The following is a 23,168-nucleotide window of genomic DNA, read 5'->3' on the forward strand; positions in this document are numbered from 1 at the left end:
TTTCCATAATGCAGGAGTTTCCACTTTAATATGCAAAACTTTGTAACTTTGTTTGCGTTCCTACTCCACTACACAGTAACATACGGTTTGTCAAAAACAAATGAATTGAAATTAAATAAGCTATTTATTTAAGCTTTTGCTTTTGTTTATTTTTGTGGTTTCAGGAAAGATTAGTCGAAAGATTAATCGATAAAACAATAATTACAATTGGCAGTCCTAGTTCGCTGTTGGAGACTGTAGGGGTGACTGCGCCGGTGCCTGTTCAAAATGCCACAAAAAGTCAATAAACCATTTAGAAAGCGTACGTGTTGCCACTGTGGACATCTGTATCTCATGTAGTTGATATTTTGATGTGAAACTGATTCAAAAGCTGATCAAAAAAGCACACGGTTTAATGCTTAGTGTTGCTTAAAGCTAAATAAATTCATAAATTAATTTTAATAAAGCGAAAAACTCGAAGTCGTGCGTCCCGCACGGCCGCCAGACGAAAGCGAGAGTGCGCAGGCGTGAATCCTCTCGGCCCGGTCGCTGCTCTCCGCTGATGAGTGCTGTGGATGACAACCGTCCAACACGTCGCAACAACAGCAGCAGCGGCGGCGGCGTATTTATCATCGCGGCAGCCGAGGGGGAGTGAAGCGAACCGGAGGACAGCAGCGGCAGCAGAGAGAAAGGGGGGGAAAACGGATTAACCGTCCAAGCATGGCTCCCCAAACGACAGCATCATGCACTGGATCCACTCTGTTGCAGCCCATCAGCGAGATTATCAACCTCCCTCTCGATCAGGTACGTTGTTTTGGATGGAGAAAAAAAACCCCACACACATACGAACCGGACGTGTGTTTTAAAGCAGCGTTGGCAAACATCTGGGGCTTTAACGTCAGCAGAAGTTAGTGATGCGCACCGATCTAACCAAAACCGCTAGCTTTAGCCTTGCGGATTTAGTGATCGCATAGAAATCACTGCTGGTGGTTCACTATCACCACCGAGTCTCCTGCCAGGCTACATTGTAGCTAATGCCCTTTGTCTTTCCCTTTCCGTGCCCACAGCTTAATCCAGTGGTTTCCCAAACTGGGGATCTCTTTGATCTGCTCTCCATTGTAATCAGGGGGTTTAAATGAACAGTGTGTCCGTCTGTAAGCTGCAATGATCAAGGAAAAGGTTAAGAAGATGAAGTTGGATCTATGAAATCAGGGTTTTGGATTTGGATCTGATCTCCTTCAGTGCTTTCTAACGTGGAGAAAGTCATGTGGAGCATGTTAGGATGAGATCAGACTTTATTTCCCACACATTTCGTAACTGGAGCTCATGGAGTTTGCTGAAAAAGCATGTGGTCTCTTGTAGAGGATAGTGGGCACCACACCTCCTCAGTGTGGTGGGAATGGATCGAGTTACTGCCCTAGGTGTGGCTTGCCTGGAATTATAGGATCATGTTGGAGATGGTTTGCTGGAGTGGAAGTCATTGCAGTATGTGCAATGCAAACATTTACGCTTGAACAATCATGGGCACCACACCCACCAGAGCTCATATGATTTGTGGAAGTCGCCCGAGGGGGCTTCTGTTGAAGAAAGCTGGAAATGTCCCGCTTTAACCGCAGCTGTTTCAAGTACATTGTGATGTCATTATTTTTACATGGACAAATAACTGTCTCACTACCTTCTGGTTTAACATCAAAGTCACAGATGTTGTTTTTGTTGTAGGATTATCACCAGCAAACTTTGTCCTTTCTGTGTTTTTCATTCTTTCCCATTTAAATCTGAGAACAAGACTTCCTCAAGCCACAGAAAGTCTCCTAAAGTATTTTTCCTGTTATTGTCAGTGGCCCAGTCTTATCAGCAGCTGGATCACTTGTTTTTAGCTTCGCTTTTTTGCTCTTATCAGCACAGGGTCACACACAGATGAGGCGATTTCCTCCTCATGCCGAGCATTTTTACACACAAACTCATGACTTTTTGTGTGTGGGAGGAAGTTTGCTCCCTTAGCTGAGATCTTGTGCAGATGTCATAATTAAAGTTACCTCAAGAAAGTGGTTTAAGTATTGTTTAATTCATGTTTAATGCCCGAAGTCATAGATTGTGTGTTTGGTGAGTGAAACGATGCAATGTTATCTTCTCCATCAGCACACTATGCACGTGTTTAACTTCATGCCTTGTTGTGGTTTGAGCTATAAACCCCCGCAGAGATCTTTCATCCTGTGTCCAACCTGCGTGTGCAGAGAAGAATGTGTCCTTTCTCTTCACCCAAAAACGTTCCAGCCACTTGTGAGGAATGTTGCATGGTGAGAACTGTGGAAACATCGAGTTCCCATCTATGCCACCCCCAGCATGCCCTTTTGTAATCTGTCATCACAGCAAATATTTATCCTACATAAGTTTTTGGATCATTCTAGCGACAAAATGTGATTGAAAGTCGCTGTGTTTTGATTAAGCTGCTGTGCATACCACTGCCTAATGCAACATGGTGACTTTAAGAGCAGCCGTTGGGATTTTACTGCCTCGTGTCTTTCAGTATTGAGCTTGAGTCGACTTTACAGTTTTGCAGTGGGCAGGAGTCACACGTACGTGATGCGTTAACGCCTGCCGGGGAACCTTCCTGAAGTTTGTGAGGTGCCTTGGTGGTGTGATGAAATGGGTCAAGACAATAAAAATGATGGCGATATGACACTTCATCAGTAGAAAATTGAACAGAAAGATGCGTAAAAGTTTTACTTCAAAGCATTAGATCATGAAAGCAGTTTGGCTGCAAACCTCATGCCTCATAAATAGCATGTTATATCTCTTGATTATTGGGCTCTTTCACTCTCCCTTTACAACCACTGATCACTGTTGGTGCATTCCCACTTTCCAGTCTACAAACCTCCACATCCGAAATCTGACTGACATGACTGCGGGTTCAGGGTCTTAGTGTCCATTCACTCGGAGCTTTAACATGCAGAATTTGCGACCTGGTCACCCTCCGTTGCTTTATTTATTTAATGTGTATCAAGCTGAAGTCATTGTTTTATCCTCTTATGTTTTTAACTGTGTGTAAATGTATTTATATGTGTTACACAGTGCACTTTGATCAATAGGCTAAAGTGCACAGTGGGCTGCTCGGCTTATTTTTTGGAAAAAATGTAATATCTTGGCTAAAAATCATCCCCTGGTAGTGATTGAGGGCTCATTTCAACCGCAATATACTTGGGAATACATCTAAAAAGATATCTTTAAATTATATTAAAAAGTTAAGGCTGCAGGGAGATTTTTCTAGACATAAGTGTATGGTTCCACCGATGGAATTTGGTGATTAAATGTAAATTTGAAAGGCGAGACATGATATTGCCTTCAAATGTTTTATTAACTAATTCTATGCAGAGTAAATGACTACTTTACAAAAACATAACAGTGAAACATGAAGTTAGTTATCCTCCATAGGCCTATCATAACACAGGACATAAAGGCTTTTCTCTGAACTTAACCATGTAACCTAATGAATTATTCACAAAGATATTACTTAAACTACATAATGTCACGTTCATTGGGTGTTTATCTCTGTTGGGAAATTTCCTACAGCTAATACTTACTATGAACAGAATACCATCTTTTACTATGATCCATGCAGTACAAGTAAAGATAAGTGCATTTTGGTTCTCTAAACCAAAACTAGTTCTGCAAGCTATTTCACTGCTCTATGTAGTTTTGTTTTAATGAGAAATACAAAAATGTGAATCCTTAAAAGGAAAAATTGTGACAAAAAAATGGAAAAATCTACCGAATTTTGAATGAAATCTGCCCTAAATTGATGCCTTAAATGACCATTTTCAAAATTTGAAGGCAGTTGTTACACTTAGAGACATCTAGAAGTCTTTTTATACTGCAAAGTATGTGTATATTAGAAGTACTACTTACAATTTCGATACATACGTGTTAACATCAATCGCCCAAGGTCCACACAGGGGAACTTAGACCTTCTTCAGTAAAATTTGATCTGTGAGAGTTGCCATAAGCCAGATTTTCTGACACTTGTATTTTTCAACACCTGACATCCTATTCTTTCAGAAAATATATACTTTCCCATATCTGGCTTATGGCAAGTGAAAATTTTCTGGGTGGTACATGAAAATAGTCTCAGAAAAAAGAGTGAAAATTTACTATATTTTTTCAAACTTTGCAGAAATCTTCTAAATTTAAGCAATTAAGAAAATTTGGAGCAGGTAAACCTGAATATTGTTCAAATCTCAGGTAAAAATTATTAATTTCTCAAAAAGAAATAGAATGAAAAGCTCAATTGGATGCCTGTGGAATGTGTCATTTCCTGAGATTCAAACTGGCCTAACTTTTTAAAGAATAGACCGTTTGACTTGATTTTTTTTTTTTGAACTGGATTTTTATTCTACTATAAGAAAAACAAAAATAAAAGCAATTTGGAGGGGGTCAAATTTTCTAGATTTCCAGGCCCCAGCCCACTGTGAAGTGGTTGAATTCACAGTAAGGTTAAACCTTTCTCTGCCTGTCTTTATTATGAATAGATATTGAAGTGATCAATAATTATCAATATTGACTGAAATGACAACTTTATTGCCACAAAAATATGAATCACGTCATCTAGCCCTTTACTCTTCTGGCGCCTGTGCTGCTACTGAAGAACTTTTCTTTGCACAGATCTCTGCAGTTCATTAGCTATATTGCTAATCTGATTATCAGTTTGACACTTGACCTGTAATTATCCATAAAAACAGTAGTCGTGCAGCGTATTTCACAACTTGGCAGACCCTTTGTCTCGGTGGCAACGAGGAGTCACCTAAGTCATGTTTGTTTATTGAAATATTGCTCCTGACTCTTGGCGCTGGGTGCCCCTGGCTGTGCTTTAGTTGTTTCGTTCTTGAATAAATACGAGCTGAGCAAGAGAGAGATGCGTTGTGTAAATAGTCGGGAGCTATCGTGGCTCACACTGTTTTGCTGGACAGGTGTCAACCCTTGTGACAGGATGGTTGTTAGCCTGCTGCCAGCTGGATGTCCTGGTCTGCCAGGGTCGCTGTCAGCGCCACGGAAATCAATACAGGCCGCTCACATACCGTATGATCCGTGTGGCCCGCGGACATCGGCGCTCAGTTTGATGGAGCTGTTGTTACTGTGGCACCTCGCTGTATGGTATTGGGACTGTATGCATCATCCACTGTAGCAGAGAATATACCTATAATGGAAGCTGTAAAATCTGAGCTGACACTCAATCTTTCTTTCTTTCTTTCTTTCTTTCTTTCTTTCACATCCTGACCCCAGGCCGTGTCTGCCTCGGGTTTGATTTTACCACACGCCGTTAAAACCCTGAGCAGCGAAGGCCACATCCAGTATGAAGTGTGACTCTTGAAGACATTGACCTGACAGTTTTGGCATTTTACCCCCTGGCCCTTATCTGAAGCTGAAAAAAACCCCTTTGCCTCAGACGGTCATATCAACTGGACTCCAGAAACTGATTAAGAGCTGCCATTTCTGTCAGGAAGCAACAAATTTCTAGTTTCAGATCATCGCACGGCACGCATAGACGTCTCTTCATTGGAAAAAATGCCCCTCTCAACACAAGAAAAAAAAAATTAATTCAAAGAACTTTTACCTTGAAATAAGTGAAAGAATCTACCAATAGAACAAGTAAAAATGGCTTGGTAAGATTTCTTGAAATAAGATATTATATTTAGAATATTGAGATCTTAAAATTAGGGCTGGACCCGAATATCCCGAATATCCAAATATTCGGTCGCTACGGCACTATCTGGATATTAATTTGGTATCCGAATATGAATATTCGCTTCCCCCCCCCCCTCGCCGTCGGACGTCACCGGGCGGAAAGAATATGCAGCGTTAATGTCTTCCCTCCGCCTTCTGCCCACATCGGCTCATCTCGTCCTGTGATCACATAAACATATACACACGTGTCTATAACATATACACATGTCGTCCTCCCCCCAGACGAAAATATTCGGAGCTCGTCTCTTCCCTGCGCCTTCGGCCCATTTCGGCTCATTCCGCCGTGTTCTTCGGCTCATTTCGGCTCCTCCATTCGTGTTTGTAAACACCACCCGAATGGCCGGTTGGCTGTCGACTCTGAAGTCACGCTTCACTTCGTTGCATAAACACAAGACAAGATGCTGAAGACCGGTGTTTGGGAATTCTTCAGTTTAACTAAAGACTAAACGTGGATCCGGGAGACCAGACGAACGGATCCGACTATTCGGCCTGTCTCCGCCGCCACCGCCACCCCCCCCCCCCCCCCCCCCCCCCCCCCCCCGCTCAGATGTTACGGGGCGTATCCGGATATTCGTCTTTAATAGTGCCCGAATATTCGGAGGCCAGAAACCACTATTTGGGCCAGCCCTACTTAAAATTAGCTGGGAAAAGTTATTTTTGGCTTTATTTTTACCAGGATTGTCAAGCTTAGGTGTCTTAACCCTCCTGTTGTTCTCATTTATGGCACCCAAAAATATTGTCTCCTTGTCTGAAAAAAATCCAAAAATTCAGTAAAAAAATTGCAATTTTTTTAGGGAAAAAATTCCTTAAAAGTTTCCATTAAAAAAATTATTTAAAAAAAAAATCTCAAATTTGGCAAGAAATAAAAATTTAAGATAAAAAATGAAAATTGTTAATATTTTCCAAAAAATGAATACAATCGCCCCAAAAAATCCTAAAATCATCTAAAGTGATTACATATTTATCAGCAAAATGTTTAATATTTTCTTTAAGAACATTTGGAAAAAAAATATTTCCAAATGTTCCAAATGTTCTTTAAGAAATATATTTTTTTAACATTTCTTTTTTTTCCATAAAAAAATGTTCAAAAAATTCACCCCCAAAAATGTGAAAATTTTGAAGTTTTCACTGTGAAAATCATTATTTTTTCCACATTTTCAAACTTAAAACAGGTCAACTTGACCTGCAGGACATCACAAGGGTTAAAACAAGATAATTTCAAGATTGTTTGACTTAACAAGATATTTAAGCTATATTGTCTTAAAAGAAGCCCCTCCATCTTGCTCAGATGTCACTTATTAAGTGAGTTTATCCTAAATCAAGTGGAATGAGACATTTTGACTAAAAATAAGACAAACAGACTTGGTAAGATTTTGAATTTTTGCAGTGTTGTTTCTTTTTTTTTTTTAAGCAGATGTTGTGTTGCTGCTGCTCTTTCTCACTCCCTTTAGGACTTAGCTTTTGATATTATACGTGTTTACGCAATTGAGTCGAGCTGGATTGCTGATCAGCTGGCATTATCTGAGTCACTGAATCAGGTCCAGTCTCTTGGGTGAAATGTTTGCAGGTCCGCCTTGTTTTTTTTCCTCAGTAATGCATCTCGTGGCGTCACATCGCACAATATCTAGCTTCAGTGTGGAATTTAGAAACATGATCATCAGGTCGTGGTGGTTTTATATGTACATCCTGCAACTTAGTGACAAAAAATGACAAGCAAATTGAAGTATTTTCATTTTTTTAATGACACTGAAAGTATGATTCCCCTCTGAGAAGGGACTTTTTTAATGCAATAGATTGTAGCATCAGCAGTGAAGCTCCTTTTACAGCTGCAGCTGTTTCAATAACAGCTGGACTCCTGGTGCTTCTCTCTATGAACCTGAATAACTTAGTTGTTTGTGCAGCTCTTCATTGTATTGCATTGTAGTATACAGTATTTATAGCACCTGCTGGTCCCACTGTTTATTGAAACTAAAGGGTGAATGTGCTTTATCAAACAGATGGTCTCCTTGATGAACAAAGTGGAAATTTCACCTGCACTGTATTGCGTTCAGCAGACAATGTACACTTCTTTGCAGTGCATATGTCTTTGACCTGTTCAGAAATTGTAAATATTTAGTTTTTGCATCACTGGAGATACTGGATGAGTTAAAGTGTTTTGGTCTCAGCAGTGACCTTAAAAGCAGGACGGCAGCGGCATGCATCAGAAAAGATAAAGCTGAGACATCTTGTCAGGTGATGGTTGTTGACAGTGTGTTAGTGGAGCGCGCTGAGTCTCTTACACAAACTCATTTCTGTGTCTGGATGCGAAGAAATGATGTCCGATCGCTGACACATTCCTCTCTCTCGTGCCCGATGATTTAATGGCACAACCGGCGAAAATGTAATTTCTCCAGTTTTCATCTGAGAATAGTTCATGCTTCTGTTGAGGAATATGCGGCAAACACACGAGACTTTGCGGCTCATCAGTCATTCCGGTGTATCGCCAACGTGGGACGTAAAGATGCCGTCTTCCAGTGTGCGCTCGGTGCTGCTGTGGGTCCTGTGCTCACAACAAGCCCAGCTGTACAATCGCTCTTCTGTTTATGCGACATATTGGATTGCAGTTTGTCACAGTCAACGGCCACGTCTGTTATCGTGATAACAAGGCTTCTTTTGTTGCTGCTGCTCAATTTCCCACCGGACGATTGTGCTGGAGGCCTGCGAGCCTCGTACAGTGAGGAGACTCCCAGCTATCTTCTTTTATCCGCTGACAATCCCCTGCAATCAGTGACACAAGCCAGTCTAATGGAACAAATGGAGGGTGAAAACGGCTTTAACTGAAGTTTGGAGGCTTCGTGACTTGAAATCGGGATGCTGAAATGTCACCCCTGGCATCTCTGATTCCTTATCAAACAATCTCAGTGTTAATCTCATCGGCCCTAATGCTAACATTTGCTTCTGTCGGTGTATTTTTTAAGTGTTTTGGGGATCTTTGCCTGAAGGCTCTCATGTTGATTTCCCGCTGAGGTCTCCTGTCACTGACCGAGTCCCCAAATCCCCAGGCTTGGGACTGCTGGTCTTCCTTTTCTAAGCCCCTGAGTCTTGTCAGAGTTTCCCTACCTCCCCTTTGCCTTTAATTGGCTGCCCTCTGGGGAGTTTTATCCCTCCAATTGATTTTCCTTTCCTCGGCTCTGTGTAATGCAGTGCTACTGGCTGCTGCCATTATTATGGTGCACAATCAAGCATGTGCGATTCCTCCTGGGGAACATGGGACGACTTGGCTATGTTGTTAACATCGCCGGGTGGTTGATAACAGGCAACACATTAATGGTAACAAGCAGGCAGTCCTTCATAAATGTGGTTAGACTTCATGATTGTGGGTTTAGTGGAGCTTGCTTGCTTGTTGCAAGTATGACAAATAAGCCAGAGAAGTGGAAGAACCGACCAAGGAGGATGAATTAGTGATACTGTCAATCCATAAGTTTACCCAACACACGTAGCATTGTGAAATGATTTTTTCTGGATGACAGTACTATTTATGAGCTTTTTTAGTTGTTTTTTCAAGCATTGTTTTTGTATAATATTTCATAATCTTATTCCTTGCTAGATTTATTACTTTTCAGAGAGCAAACATCATGCCATCAGCTTCTGTTCCATTACGTTTCTGTGACTTCATTCTAACTTTGCATCATCCACTTATCCATATAATTAATAAACCCCTTTATTTAAAATCAACTTTTTAGTTATAATTACTCCTGATGACAACATTTAGTCCAGTGTCTCCTCTTTGTCCCTGTCGTCTGTTGTCAAATCTTTGTTTCAAACTTGGATATTTAGTTACAAATCTTAATGGTAGTCTGAATGAACTTTTGTTCTCATTGGAGCTTGGAAGATCTCCTTCCATACAGCTCTCTGTATCTATAACGTCTTTATCTTTTCCTTGTCTACTGCTGTTAGTAGAGCTGCGACTAAATGCATTTCCCAGAAAAAGTCAGAATTCTCTCATTTCACCTTGGTAAATTTAAAAGCTTCCTTGTTCCTATACATCTCTGTGATAGTAAACTGAATATCATTGGGTTGTGGACAAATATGATGTTAAAGGACATAATTTTTGGGCTTTTGGAAACACCGATGGCCATTTTTCACCACTTTTTGACATTTTCTAAACCCAACAACTAACAAGTTAATTAAGAAAATAATCAACAGAATAACTGACAATGAAAATGATCATTAGTCGCAGCCTTAATTGTTAGGTTTGAGGCATGATGATGACTGCCCTGCGTGTAGGGCGTGTTTCCCTCTAACCAGAAATGCAGCTGTGGTATTGCAAAGCCATTAGACTAAAAGCTATCAAGTGTCATATAAGGCCTGTCTTATGTTATCAGAGTGAAGGAAGAAAAAACTCATTTCTTTATGTACTGCAGCACTTCGCCTCTTTGATGCTTGTTATCAGTTTTGTTGTTTCAGTGGCTGCAAAACACACACTCTGTAGGTTGTGTGTCTGACTGTAGACACAGTGAGGCAGGGAAACCTGTGCAGCTGTCGTTGTTCTTCAATCTGAAGCGCTCGCAGCGGCCGCAAAAGTGGACGTCCACATGACTCAGCTTTGCTAACTTATTAGTTCCGTCGGTAATGGCGTGGTGCTGTGAGGGTGGATTGGGTTTCTCTGCTAAAAAAGCCTCCGCTCTCTGGCCTGAAGTACCAGTTTAATGTGTGCGTGGCGTAGCGCGTAGTCCACACGGACAACGTATTTTCAGGGAATCACTTCAGCTGCTTCAAATTACAGGCCAATCATCTCGACGTATTTGATGTTGTCGACTGTAAATCAATGCCAACAAGCAAGCCTCAGCTGAGAAGATTTGCCTCTGGTTCTGATGGTGCTGTCACAGCTCGAGTGTTCGTCTTTGATAGGTGTTAATCTGTTTCTAAAGCGTGTGACAGTTTGAAATGTTTCAGCCTTTGCGTTCAGTTTCATGTCAGACCGGCAGCGCCTATGTCCGGGGCCGAGACCTATAATTTCAATACGGTTATGAGCGGCAGCTGTTCATTTCTGGTTTATTCAGCGTTGCCTGGCCAGGAGTCCAATGGGATGGAGTAGATGCATCCAATATAAATGAGAAGACATGAATATTTATTAGTGTGACTTTGCTCTGTCACTTGTTACTCCATTGAGGTAAGTTGGCGAGGGCATTCAGCTGATTCACCTTCACAGGAACAGACAGACTCTGTCACACTCACTAAGGCTCAGTCACCTTACTTCTAAGTGGCTCCACGCTCCAATAAGTAGTCAATGCGAATATTGATCATTCTTAAAGTACAAGTTGCGCTGTCATCTGAAAAGTTCAGGTGCTAAATGCGGAATTGATTCAAAGTGTTCACTCTTCAGAACCTTCTGCCATTGATTCCCTTGAACCTGATCACCTGTGCCAAAGACAGCTATACTATCCATGCTTAAAGAGATATACCACTCATCTGATGCTTTACATAGGTTCTCTCTATAGCTTTAGTGATAATAGTTACTTTCAGTTAGACTACAGAAAATGCAAAGTATTGGGATATTAATTGTGTAGCACCTTTCAGACTAAGAGGAAATTCATAGTGTTTTGTATAAGACAACAGAACAACATTTGCATACTGAAAGGAAATAAAACTCAAATAGAACAGAGTAAAATGGAAAAAATGGCTAATTCTGTAGCTCTTGGAATGTAGACTTGATCTGATGCTTATTTAAAAACAAAATTAACTCAACCCAGACCTAAAATGGGACTAATCTGGACTTTATGTATGTGCCAGGACCTTGTTGCCGCCCAACTGCGAGATCCATCTGTAGTAGTACCACCATTTTCACTGAGGAACTCTGTGAGCCGTTTTAGGGCACCCTAAATTATATTAGCCCTGTAGAGCCTCTTCCAGGTCTGTTTTCATGTCAGAACTAAACAACTACTCCTGGATTGGTATTTCTGAGTGACCCTGAGTTTCATTTTTTTCTTCCCTCTAGATGTCCTGATCACGAATCAGTCTTCTCTGCTTTAAACAATATAAAATTCATCTTGTAAGCTAACAAAACAAACTGTCACATTTCCTACATGCTTACAGAATGAAAGTTACATCCAGTAGCTACTATTTGTCATCGTTTAGTGCCACTGGAGTTGAAGTTGCGGTCCTAGCTGTCCAATCGTACAACGTAATGGAAGCAAAAAAGCTGAAAGGGCCAGTTAAGGGGCTGATTCCTGTAAATGTTTAATCTAACCATCCTTTACAAGTGCAAATAGTCTTGCTGTCTTGTTGTGTTCCTTCATTCGGTGAAATTTCAGTTTCCATCACCTGACTTCTGTTTTTAAAATAGAAAGTGACCACAATGAAGAAACACTCGAGCAAGGTTGTCTCAGTATGTTTTCAGGTTGACTGTAAATCTTGCTCTCACTTGTGAGGTGTGAAATAAGAGAGATCAAAACCTCACCGTGCATGATTAAGGTGTGAGTGCATGCATCCGCAAACAAACTGTGCTTCCCAAGTGCTTCATGCTACACTCATAAAATGGGACGTGGCTGTGGATGAAACATCTTCCAGTGGCCATCAGGGAAGCTGATGTTGTCTGGATTGGAATAGCTGAGTATTACCATAGCAGAACAATCACAGAGCATTCACCCAGCCAACAAATGTCAGTTACTTAACATGCTTATGTAACGTTAGCCTAGCTTTTACACTCTTTTGTAACTTTACAGAAAAACCTGCCTTTTTGTGCTGTGTTTAGTTCCAATACTCCGGCATTATTTGTGAGGTTTCCTCTTTCAAGTGGATTTTGATCGTGAATTGGCATCTTAGGAAAGCCTGCTCACTCAGCTGTAGGTGTGGCGACACTTGCCACAAAAGCCAAGTCATTTGTTACTGACAGGTTGTCTCCTCACGCTTTGCACACCATTGAGAGCTTTTTGCATTTACGGTGCTGTATCGTAGCAACGGTTTGCTTTCTTTTTTTAATCTTGGTAGTGGTTGCCAAAGCTAGAAATATTGTGTTTCTTTCCTGGAACCAATGCCAGTCGCCCCCCTTGCTCACACTCTACAACTATAACTAAAAAGTCAAATTTAGTGACACTTTCTTTGACTTGTGGCTGTTTAGACTCTGATCTTCTTCTACTGAAATAATGAGCAGACAAAATGCCTTGTGCAATACCGGTAATGCTGACCTTTTCTGTGACAAAGGACAGAATTAAGGCTTCCAAAGGGATATGGCACATTTGTATATTTCAGGATTAGGGGTTCTGAATCAGAAAGGTGTCCTGTGCGGCATATTTGTTAAATTTCTCGTGTGTCATTACTTGCGAGCCTGAGGTTGTCTTTACAAATGGCACGCAAACAGTCGTTGCTTTACTGAGCCAAAAAAAAAGACCATAAGACTCTGTCTGCCAAAGTCGTCAAGCTCTCCTGGATGTAATTGAATGTACTATAATACATCTCATGGGACTCAGTATTTATTAATGATGCAGGGTTTTCCCTACAATACAGAAGCTTAAGCGCAGTGCCGAAGTGCGTTTGCGGAACGCCTTTGTCAAACAGAAAGGTAAGCGGTACACAGGAATGACCTGCAACCAGTATCAGCAACCAGTGTTTTCCTGAGCCTTTCTGGGATTTGTTGCGTCACAGATGCTCAAATTCTGCAAGATGTCAGAGTTATGATGAGCCACTAGTGTTGTCTTTCCTGATCCACGGCTTCTAAGCATGGTAATTCTGGTTTAGTATCTTTACTGTAGCTTGGCTCATAGCTGTTATCTAGAGTTTAATGTCTACAGCAGCTCTGCAAGGATGAGAAGAGACAGAAAAACACCATAGTAAAGTTGCACCTGAACCTACGAATACTGTGCACAATATTTGGATGACTTTTATATTGAAACTTGGGCCTTTCTAGAAACTTTATTACTGATTACAGTAACGTGATCACCATGCACTTCTGTGGCTTTATGCTGGTAAGGTCACACACTCGCAGTAGCAAGAAAGTAGCTTACCTTCAGTAACACAACCCCACCTTTCAAAATGTGTCAACTTGGGTGGTAAAACCTAACTTATTACTAATGTTTGGTACCTGAATTAGATAAGAAAACCCTCCAGAAACTCTTAGAACCCTTCCAGTTTAACTTTACACATGAATTTTGGCACCAATGACATATTTAGTCTTCCTGTATGTTCAAGTTTAGGAAATTTATATGCTTTTTTATTAAATATCAAACAAGTTATTTGGTAAATAGATTTTTGACTGTAAGTACAAGGGATTGGTCAATGTGGGTCTTTCAAGGCTGGTGCCAATTATTGGTGATCAAGAAAAGGCAGATAGGCAGAAAGGAGAGAACCTGTCATTCATAACTAGACTTCTTCATGAATAAGTGTGACCATGACTGAATATATAAAATAGAAAAAGGAGTGATTATATTAGGACGCTCTCCTCTGTTAAAATGGGATCGACTTAGATTGATCTGTAGTTCCCTGCAGTTATGTCTGCTGTTCTTCTCTGTTTTCTGAATCTTTTACTGTTCTATCACTTTTATCTCCCACAAAGATCCAGATCTTAAAGCATTATTCTTACTTTAGGGTAATCTGTGGCTGCCTTCTAACTGAGCCGCTAGCTCATAGCCTTAGACACTGTGAGAGTAGCCGATTTCCAGGATTGTGGCAGCGGTTTGTCTTTCTTGCTCAATTTGTGGAGAGCTGGCTGCATTAGACCTAAAGTAGCACATTTAATTTATCAATAATCTGCCAATAATGTACCAATATGGATAATCTGAAAAATGCCAAACATCAGTAATGATAATTAGCCAAGATGATGATCAGTCTATCCCTATGAAATACAAATGTTTGGTTAATGTTTGGTAACTAAAATAAACGAGAAAACCTTCCAGAAACTCTTAGGCTCCTTCTAGTGTTACTCTGTAGATGACATTTAGCACCAATGGCATATTTATTCTTCTTAAGTGTTTAAGTCAAGGTAAGTCACATTGCTTATTATGTACAATAAACAGACTTTTAGCCATACGTCCAGTAAGTATCGCCAGCTTTCTTTCACAAACATGACAAGGGTGATTAGCATCCATGTGAAAACGATAACTTAAACCACCTCAACCACTGCCCCTAGAAACCCAGACAGCACCTGAGCCCTCTTAAAACCTAATCAAAAACCCTGATGGTGGTTTGTATTTTTTAGGGAGCTCTTCTCTTTGGGTGTGGACCCTCATAGCAACAGGAAAGGAGTACATTTACGAGGAGACAAAATGTTCTATGATGATTATTGTTTCCGTTCTTATGTAAGAAGTTCAAAGACAACATGTTGTTCCACCAAGCCTTTGCAATCTTGTAACGTGCAATTTCAGAAACATGCAGACTATTAGCTATAAATGTACACACAATAAGACGAGCATGAGTCAGGGAAGAGAAGGCCACCTTTGATTTCACAGTTACAGAAATTCAATGTCTTTGAGACTAAATCAAGTTGTGCTAATTCATTATGCGAAGCTGAATAGTCTTAAAAGGCATAACTGAAGCAAGACTGGACACGCACGGCAACATAGCCACCCTCATGTCTTTATACATTCTGTGTGCACAGCTGTGGCCCACGCCCAAACAACACGAAGGTATGGATTAAACTTTGCTGAGAGACCAGAGATATTACTGGCAGTTCTTCATGAGTAACTCTCTTGGCAGCTGAGTGTTAATGAAAGAGGGTGAGCTGAGCAAGCAGTCGCCCAGTGTTTTTAGCCGTCGGTCAAAAATTTGAGACGACGCTCCACTCTGACTCACTGTCTTTTAGCTGCGTTAGAATGGCCTGTCACACCACATCCCTTCTGCCAAAAATGATTTTTAATTGAGTTGAGATTGTTGTTGACAAGTGCCTTGAATTTACGGGTCAGCAGACACACATGTAAAGCACCAGCTTAAAAAATCAACTTTGGAGTTCTTCAGATATGAAGAAACAGCATCTTTGGAGACTTCGTACCAATGTTTGAACAATTTCACATGGAGGAATCCTCAGTTGAAAGACACCGATTTCTGCATTTTCAGTAGCCCCACAACACGAAACATCTCAATTTGGCTTTAGATCATTTCTCACCCTCAATTAGAACCATTCACCCGATGTAGCCTGTTTAGTTATATTTGGACTTAGTTGAAAAATGCTTTGGCGGAAATGTAACTGTAAAATGTGCTTTAATTTATTATATATAATAGATTAAGAACGAATGATCGTGTTCAGATTTTTTGGTGATCTGTCTGTTGTTTGCATGGTGAATTTACTTGCTGGGTGCAAACAAGGATACATGTGGCTTGAATGATCGGATATCTTCTACTTGGCTGCTCTTAAATGTCCAAAAGACAATACCTGTCGTAGCCACTGGCAACTCTCCATTGATCAAAATGGTTCTGATGTCGTATTAAGGGTGTTTTTTTTTTTTTTTTTAAGCCGTCCTATGTGGAAGTAAGGCAGATTTTAAGTCAAATGCAGTCATGCATCCACAGGCAGCATAATTATATTACATAGCTGGCACAATGAGTCAGCATTCATTTTATTATTTTATCCGTTACAGTGTATGTTGGCAATTTGAGGCATGCTGTAATTTGCATTTGCAGATTGTGCATGTCTTAAAAAGGTTGCCGTGCCCGTCTGTCTCTGCGTCTCCCTCTGTAGTGATGCCAGTAAAACTCTTGTACAATTACACTGGCTGGAAGCTGTTTGGTAGAAGTTGCACACATCAAAACAGACTGAGCATTGTCAGCAAACCTCATTGAGAAATGTAAAGGTGCAGTGGGAGAGTACAGAGTAAAAAGAGAAATGCATGAGCTCATGGGCATGCAGACAATGTTCGGCACTCCAAGTTTGCGAGACCCACCCAGGACTTTTTCTACAGAGAGCATTCCTAATTATATATCCAAGATTTCTTCTTTCCTCCATTCTGCTCTGTTGTTGCTGTACTCACTTATGGCTGACATGGTAACGCACGATACGCACATAAGCCGAGGTGCTTGAAATCAAGGTCACTCAAGGTTAATGCATCTCACCGTGGTAACAAGGCTTCCTCACTACCATTGTGCACCAGCATGACTTCTAAGGTCATAGATGACGTTTCTCACCGAAGGCAGCCATGCAGTGTTTGCATGTGCTGGGTTTAAGCACCACACACACACACACACACACACACACACACACACACACACACACACACACACACACACACACACACACACACACACACACACACACACATATTGTAAGTGTGGTTCTGGCCCAGCACTGCTGGTTGCCTTGTGAGGAATGGCTGATTGTTTGGCTATTAATAGCCGGCCTGACCGTAGAGCCTGACTGGGATCTGTGGATCAGCTCAGAGAGAATAGTGGCACACTGCGGGCTCTAACACTCCTGTGTGTGTGTGTACGTCTAAGTTCATGCTTCCTTTGCGATGTTCTTACACACACGGCACTTTTGTCATTGTTTCCAACATCCTCACATCTGCTAATTCAGCCTTTGGTAGGAGAGTTAATCTAAAAAAGTGGGCAAAATTGAGGCCTGTATTCCATTCTTTTCATTTGCCTTTTTATTCAGCTGCCAGTGACTTGACTTTAGGTTGAAGACTTGTCAAAGTGTCAAACTTTTGTTTCTTAGATTTGTGTGTGAGTGTTTGTGTGGGGAAAAGGGGCACTGCCACTGGCACAAAACAAGTCAAAGCTTTGTTGTATTGGTGGAAAAAACAAGAATCCTGTTGTTCCCATACTGTCAGCATGATCTAGCCGCACCGAGTGCTCGCACACACAGACACACACATGAGTATACACAAAAGTTAGCTTGTCTCTAGGCGCCATAACCAGCTGTGCCACTTTTTTTGGTGAAGACCAAACCAGTCATGCCATTGCCTGTCTCTCTGTTTGGCAAGGAGTGTGTGTACATGCGCATGTGTTTGTTTGCAAATGTGTGTTTGCATGTGGGAGAGCACTGGCCCACATTTCTGCACTGTCATTTTCCACCAGACAAGGAGAAGGCTGAAGAGCAGAGGATGGGGCAGCATTGCACTCTGCCCACTAAATTGCTTTGTCCAAGCATCTGATGAAATTTACTCACAAATGGCGCAAGTAGAAGTTTGTCCTCGTTTGGTATTCTACACTTTTCCTACATTTTCTGATAGACAATTTAGCAGCTCTTTGTTTCCTGCTCTTCACTGCTCCATCCGCACCATTTACACCGTTTACTCTTATCATCAGCTGTTTTTAATCCTTTGGGAATTAGACGTCGGTGCTCTTTTCAGCTCCCACTTCACACGAGATCTGCTGCCAGTTGCTGTTTGCAGCGTAGTAGCCTCTAAAGAGGATAAGGCCACTATATGTGTAGCGTACCATATATGCTCCATAGACACTTTTTGCGTAAGACTGCAGACTGTGACACTAGTTGAGTTTAACTTCAAGGCTTTGATTCTCCTCCCTTCCCTCTGGCAGCAGAGGCACGACTTTGCATGAGTCAGTGTGGGCTACAGCTGATGGAAATAAAATGAGACTGTGCGGAGCGTCACAGAGGCTGTATGAGTGGAGGAGTGTTGGGGGGTTGACTTAATGACGTGGAAAAAAGGGTTTTATGCTAATGACTGTCTAAATTTATCTCTCACTTTGTGTAGACACACACAAACAAGTGCACGCACACACACATACACACTCACACACACACAGGCACAGACAGGAGCCCACCAGTCGCAGTGAGTAAGGCTTAGATAGGGAGGCATACTGCTCTTTGCAGAAAGGAACTATTTTCGTCTCTGGGTGCTAAACGTGGACTGTGCGCAGGGAGGGGAGAGTGAAATACTTTGTATGAAAGGGGATATTACCCCATGTGTGTGTGTTTGTGTGTGTATGAGACAGACGCTACTTAGGCCCATTGAAGAAGTGGAAGTCATTACCCAAGCAAAAAGCTCTCCCCTGGGAAAGATGTCCGGCACCTACAGAGAGCAGGTTAAACTCAACAAGCCAGTTTTATTAAGATCTTAATCTGTATTCGTGACCCATGGGAACCTTGTGCACTGCATTTCCTCCTGCCTTGTCATCATGCACAGTCAGACACTGACAGGCAAATAAATGTGTCGCTAGAAAGGTCATTCAATCCAAACAATGCTGTATTTTTCAGGGCTAACACCAATTTTAGGAGGGAAATAAAATTCCTATAGCAATGTATCGGCTAATATTCTTTATTTGGAAAGTTATGGGGTCATTATTTATGAACACTTGATTTCTTGTTAGTCATATGTTTTAGAAGCTAGTTAGATAGTTACAGGGAGACACTGCTTAGGTGTGACAGATAGTGTTGAGAGTAGACAGCAGAGTCAGATCTCAGTCTGTTGGACAAAGTATGTCGCAACAACATTTCTAAATTACCCCCAAGTAAGTATTTTCTACATTATGCTCTGTGAATAAAGAAAAAAAATTGCGGATATTGGACAGCATATACGGCAATACCGATATATCTGTGATTGGGCGATATGATTGGCTCACCAGTGTGTCAGCTGCACTCTAATAAGAATTTCTCTCCCTTACGTTTTTCTTCAGAGGCCTGACATAGATTTCCACACAAACACTGCCATTCATGCCTTGTGGTTTGTTGGTTATTAGCCACACTAGCACCATGGCTCGATGGATGTCAATGTCACTCTGGCAGTCAAGTGTAATACTCCTTTGGTCCAATCTGAAATATTTCAACACCTACTGGATGAATTACATCAGCTTGGCATTTTGGACTTGAAGTAGCAATGTCCTAATCAAGTTAACATGCACTTCATGGATTGTAAAATTTGCTGAAGTACCAATTGGAACACCAGGGGCCTCTAATGGTTGGTAGGAAGAGAGCATTGTTGGGGTTTAGCTAGCAATGGGCCACCATGACAAAGTTTTCAGTGACCCTTAAGGACCTCTGGATATTGCTTATGTGTTTGAAAGAAGCCGGGATTGACTGAGACAATGTTTCCATATCCCAATAGAATGTGTGGTAGAGCTGTATTTGTGGCCCATATCATATGATTGTAGACTAAAACAACAATACCAGGACAAGACATGTGTCTGCTGTGCTCAAATTGTTCTATCAATGAATCAGTTATTGATTAATGATGCCTCAGACCATTATACAAATAGTTCAAAATTTGCATCCCGAGTATCCTGCCTCAAGTCAAACTGTATGACAGCAAATGTAAATACAGAATTGGGCTTGAATTTATGTTGATACCAATCAGTACCAATTTTTGACATCAGTTTAGGGCCCACCTAGTTTTAAGGGCAATATCTTCAAAAGTATTGGATTACTGTGAATTTAAAATCAGATATTCCAAGTTCAGGATTAATGCAGATAACTCTTGTGATCTGTTAACATTGAAACTGACTGACATTTTGTTAAAATTTTACTTTGAATTATTAACAAATATCTGCAAACAATAATACAGTAATGACCTTCCTTTGAGCCTCAGCTGGACTTGGTGTTTTATGCTACCTTGCAAATGTTAGTAACTCATTAAACTCAGGCAATGAACATGGTAAACAATATACAATAAGAATCAGTTAGTATTTAGCTCAGAGCATATCTGGGCTTTAAGACAGCCTGACAGAGTTACTGGCATAGCTGTCGTCTCATGCTCTTTTCTTATAGAAAAGGATAGAGGAAAATCTTTGCCCCGTGTAGAAATGACTGGTCATCCATCTATTAATTCCTGTGCGATTCCTCCTTTCTTGCTTCACAGCTCTTTAGCTGACGAGTACGACTAAAACAAGAACATGGGGAGAAGGAGGCAAGTTATATGTAAAGTGCCTTTGAGTTCAAATCACGATTGCAGGTGAAGCCACTCTTTCGGTAATCGAGAGAAAATGTAAAAATAGGCAAAGTGGTGTGCGAATGAGGTGAACTGTGGCGCAACGCTCCAACCCCGAGGGCATTTATGTTTCTCTCCCTCACACGTACACAGGCGCACAGACATGCACACTGTATTTCACTCAGTAATGAGCTTCAGGATGCTGCCTTATCTCTGTCTTCCACTGCATTCACAATGACTTCCTCCCTCCCCTTCAGCTCCTTTCCCTCTGCCAGTCTGTGTCAGTCTATAATGTAGCTCCTTAAAGCCGAGCTGAGCTGAGCCCTGTGCCACAGCTGCCAGGAAGAACTGCCTGACAGCTTATTGCCCCTAATCGCTCACTGGCGCCTGCTACCCATCAAAACATCTGCATGTTGTCTGTCTTTCTCCCAGCGTCTCTCTGATCCATACAAACTGCAGTTATATGTGATTAATCTGCTCAGACGTTATTGTCCTGTATTGGGATAAAGTGGGAGCCTGCTGAAGACAAAGAGGTGGAGCTGCATATGAGCTCTGTGAGTAAATACTACAGCAGAGGGATTTGTTAAACAGGTTTGAAGAAAGAAAAAATAAAGGAATTATGGTCTCTGTCCTACGCCCAGAAACTTTGGCGGAGTTTGTTTCCAAAGTAGGACCTGGTTTGCTAGTAATTGCATAAATTTGTGATTTAAATAACAGTCACACCTAAAGTTCTTTCAGTGTTTTTGATCCTTAAATCCTTCCCCGAGTTAGCCTTCTTCCCGCTATATTTAGTCTTTCTTCCGAGGAACATATTTCAGTGGGTTTGCTGCAGTGCATTTATCTAAAATAGCGTTTTTCCTTTTTCGGTGGCTCACTTTGAATCTCAAACCGTTCTGCGGCACAGATCCGTACATTCTGAAACAATAAGAGTGCTGGCTGTACCCCAGGGTAAGTTTGACTTCAGAGTGAATCAATAATAGAAGAGGAGCTCCATGTATTATGAATGAAGAAACAACGTACCGTGGCACTGGCGCTTGTCTATTGCCAAGTGTTTATTCAATAAACAACTATCCCAACACTGGCGACAGGCTGAGAGAAAACACATTTAGCCTCATCTTTCGACAAATCCTGTGACTATCAAGACTGACGTTGTTTCTTTGGCCTTGATCTTATTGTTTTTGTCATGCGGCGCATTATCTAGCATTTCAGTGATACCATAACTTTCCTCAGGAGGTAAGAATAGTTGCTACATTTCCCACAATTCTTCAGATTTATGTGTAAGGCATCTTTTATGCAAGACCAAAATCACCGCTAGGATGCTGTCTTTTCACTTCGCAGTGTGAAAATCACATCTGTGCGTGAAATGTAGCAAGTCAACTGGCATGTGGTCTCATTATGTAAGTGTTGCTCAGGTGAAAGAACTGTTTTAAAATGGTTGTATTTACATTGACAGTTTATTTCTCAACTGCTGGCATTAATTCCACCGCTCCCGCTTTGGATTTTACTGATCTTGTGTACCAATAGCTAAGGATGGGCTGTAAATAAGTTGAATCCCCCATGTAGTCTTTCCATAAACAATGATCTGCCAGCTTCCTGCTGAGCTGAGCACATAGCGCAAGGTGGTGAGAAATACTGCACGGTGTGACGGTGGTTTTCAAGGTAAATGATTCCTGTTAACTGACATATGGTGCACAAACATTATGTCGAATTGAGTAGAAATGTCCCTAAATGCAGATCTTAATTAAAACCACCCATTGGCAAGCAGTTGCTTCTCACGATATCCTTGTATACACAGTGTGTGTGCTCATTCATGTGTGCTCACCTGCAGCTATTCAATGCTCATATTACGCACACATGCTATGATGTGTGAATGTTTTCATGCATACTGAGCTCAATATTATCAGTCAGTGATTCGGGAGCAAAATAAGACTCTCCAATGCAGTTCTTGAAAGATTTCCGAAGTTCATTAATCACCTGAATTTTCTGGCTGATGGTTTGGGAGTGAGTGTAGCTTAAAGGCGGCTGTGATCTTTGAAAAACCAGCCACTAATCAACACTCCAATTACAAGTCTGCATAAAGGTACAGCAGCAAGGCTTTTCACAGTCGGACATCACAGGTTCCATGGATCACCGCTGATGACAACTCTTTGAAAAGCAAGCTTAGATCGTCTCATCAATGTATACAGACTGGGTATGAATATCGAGAGTAGACCCCGAGCAATATTTCAGCGGCGATATGGTCTTATTCCAGATATATCAGGGTCAATGTCTGTTTGAGGGACTTTTGAAGTCTGTGGTTTGTAACTTGCATACATTTTTATTGAAAGTAAAACAAAATTAATGTTTTGCTATGTTTGTTATGATCATGTCTTTACAAATTCTGTAGTTGTTTATTATGTAAACAATCACTTAGTAATGAAAAGTGACTGGATATCACTAAAATGTCACCTCAATAGCCATCTGTATTTATTAGCAACCACCTTCTATTTAGGTAAACAATAATAAAATGAAATTATTCAGAAACTGTTCTGATTGTGTCAAGATAATCATGACAGATATTTATTTTTTTGACAGTATATCAACTTTTATATGGAAACTAACAAATTGTATCTGTGTCCGAGAAATCACTTTCAACTAAGTTACAAATTACAAAACCACCTC

The 23,168-nt window shown here is 41.0% G+C and overlaps 1 protein-coding gene across 1 annotated transcript in view; it reads left to right on the forward strand.

The window, feature by feature from the left end:
• Window positions 1-492: 492 nt before the first annotated feature.
• The window catches only part of mboat2a (membrane bound O-acyltransferase domain containing 2a), a 53,431-nt gene continuing 30,755 nt past the window's right edge, over window positions 493-23,168 (forward strand). Inside the window, exon 1 of the mRNA XM_022197419.2 lies at window positions 493-783. Coding sequence (XP_022053111.1) covers window positions 700-783 — 84 coding nt within the window. The 5' untranslated portion in view covers window positions 493-699. The remainder of the gene's footprint in view (window positions 784-23,168) is intronic.

Source organism: Acanthochromis polyacanthus, chromosome 1, assembly GCF_021347895.1.
Source record: "Acanthochromis polyacanthus isolate Apoly-LR-REF ecotype Palm Island chromosome 1, KAUST_Apoly_ChrSc, whole genome shotgun sequence".
Classification (NCBI taxonomy): domain Eukaryota; kingdom Metazoa; phylum Chordata; class Actinopteri; family Pomacentridae; genus Acanthochromis; species Acanthochromis polyacanthus.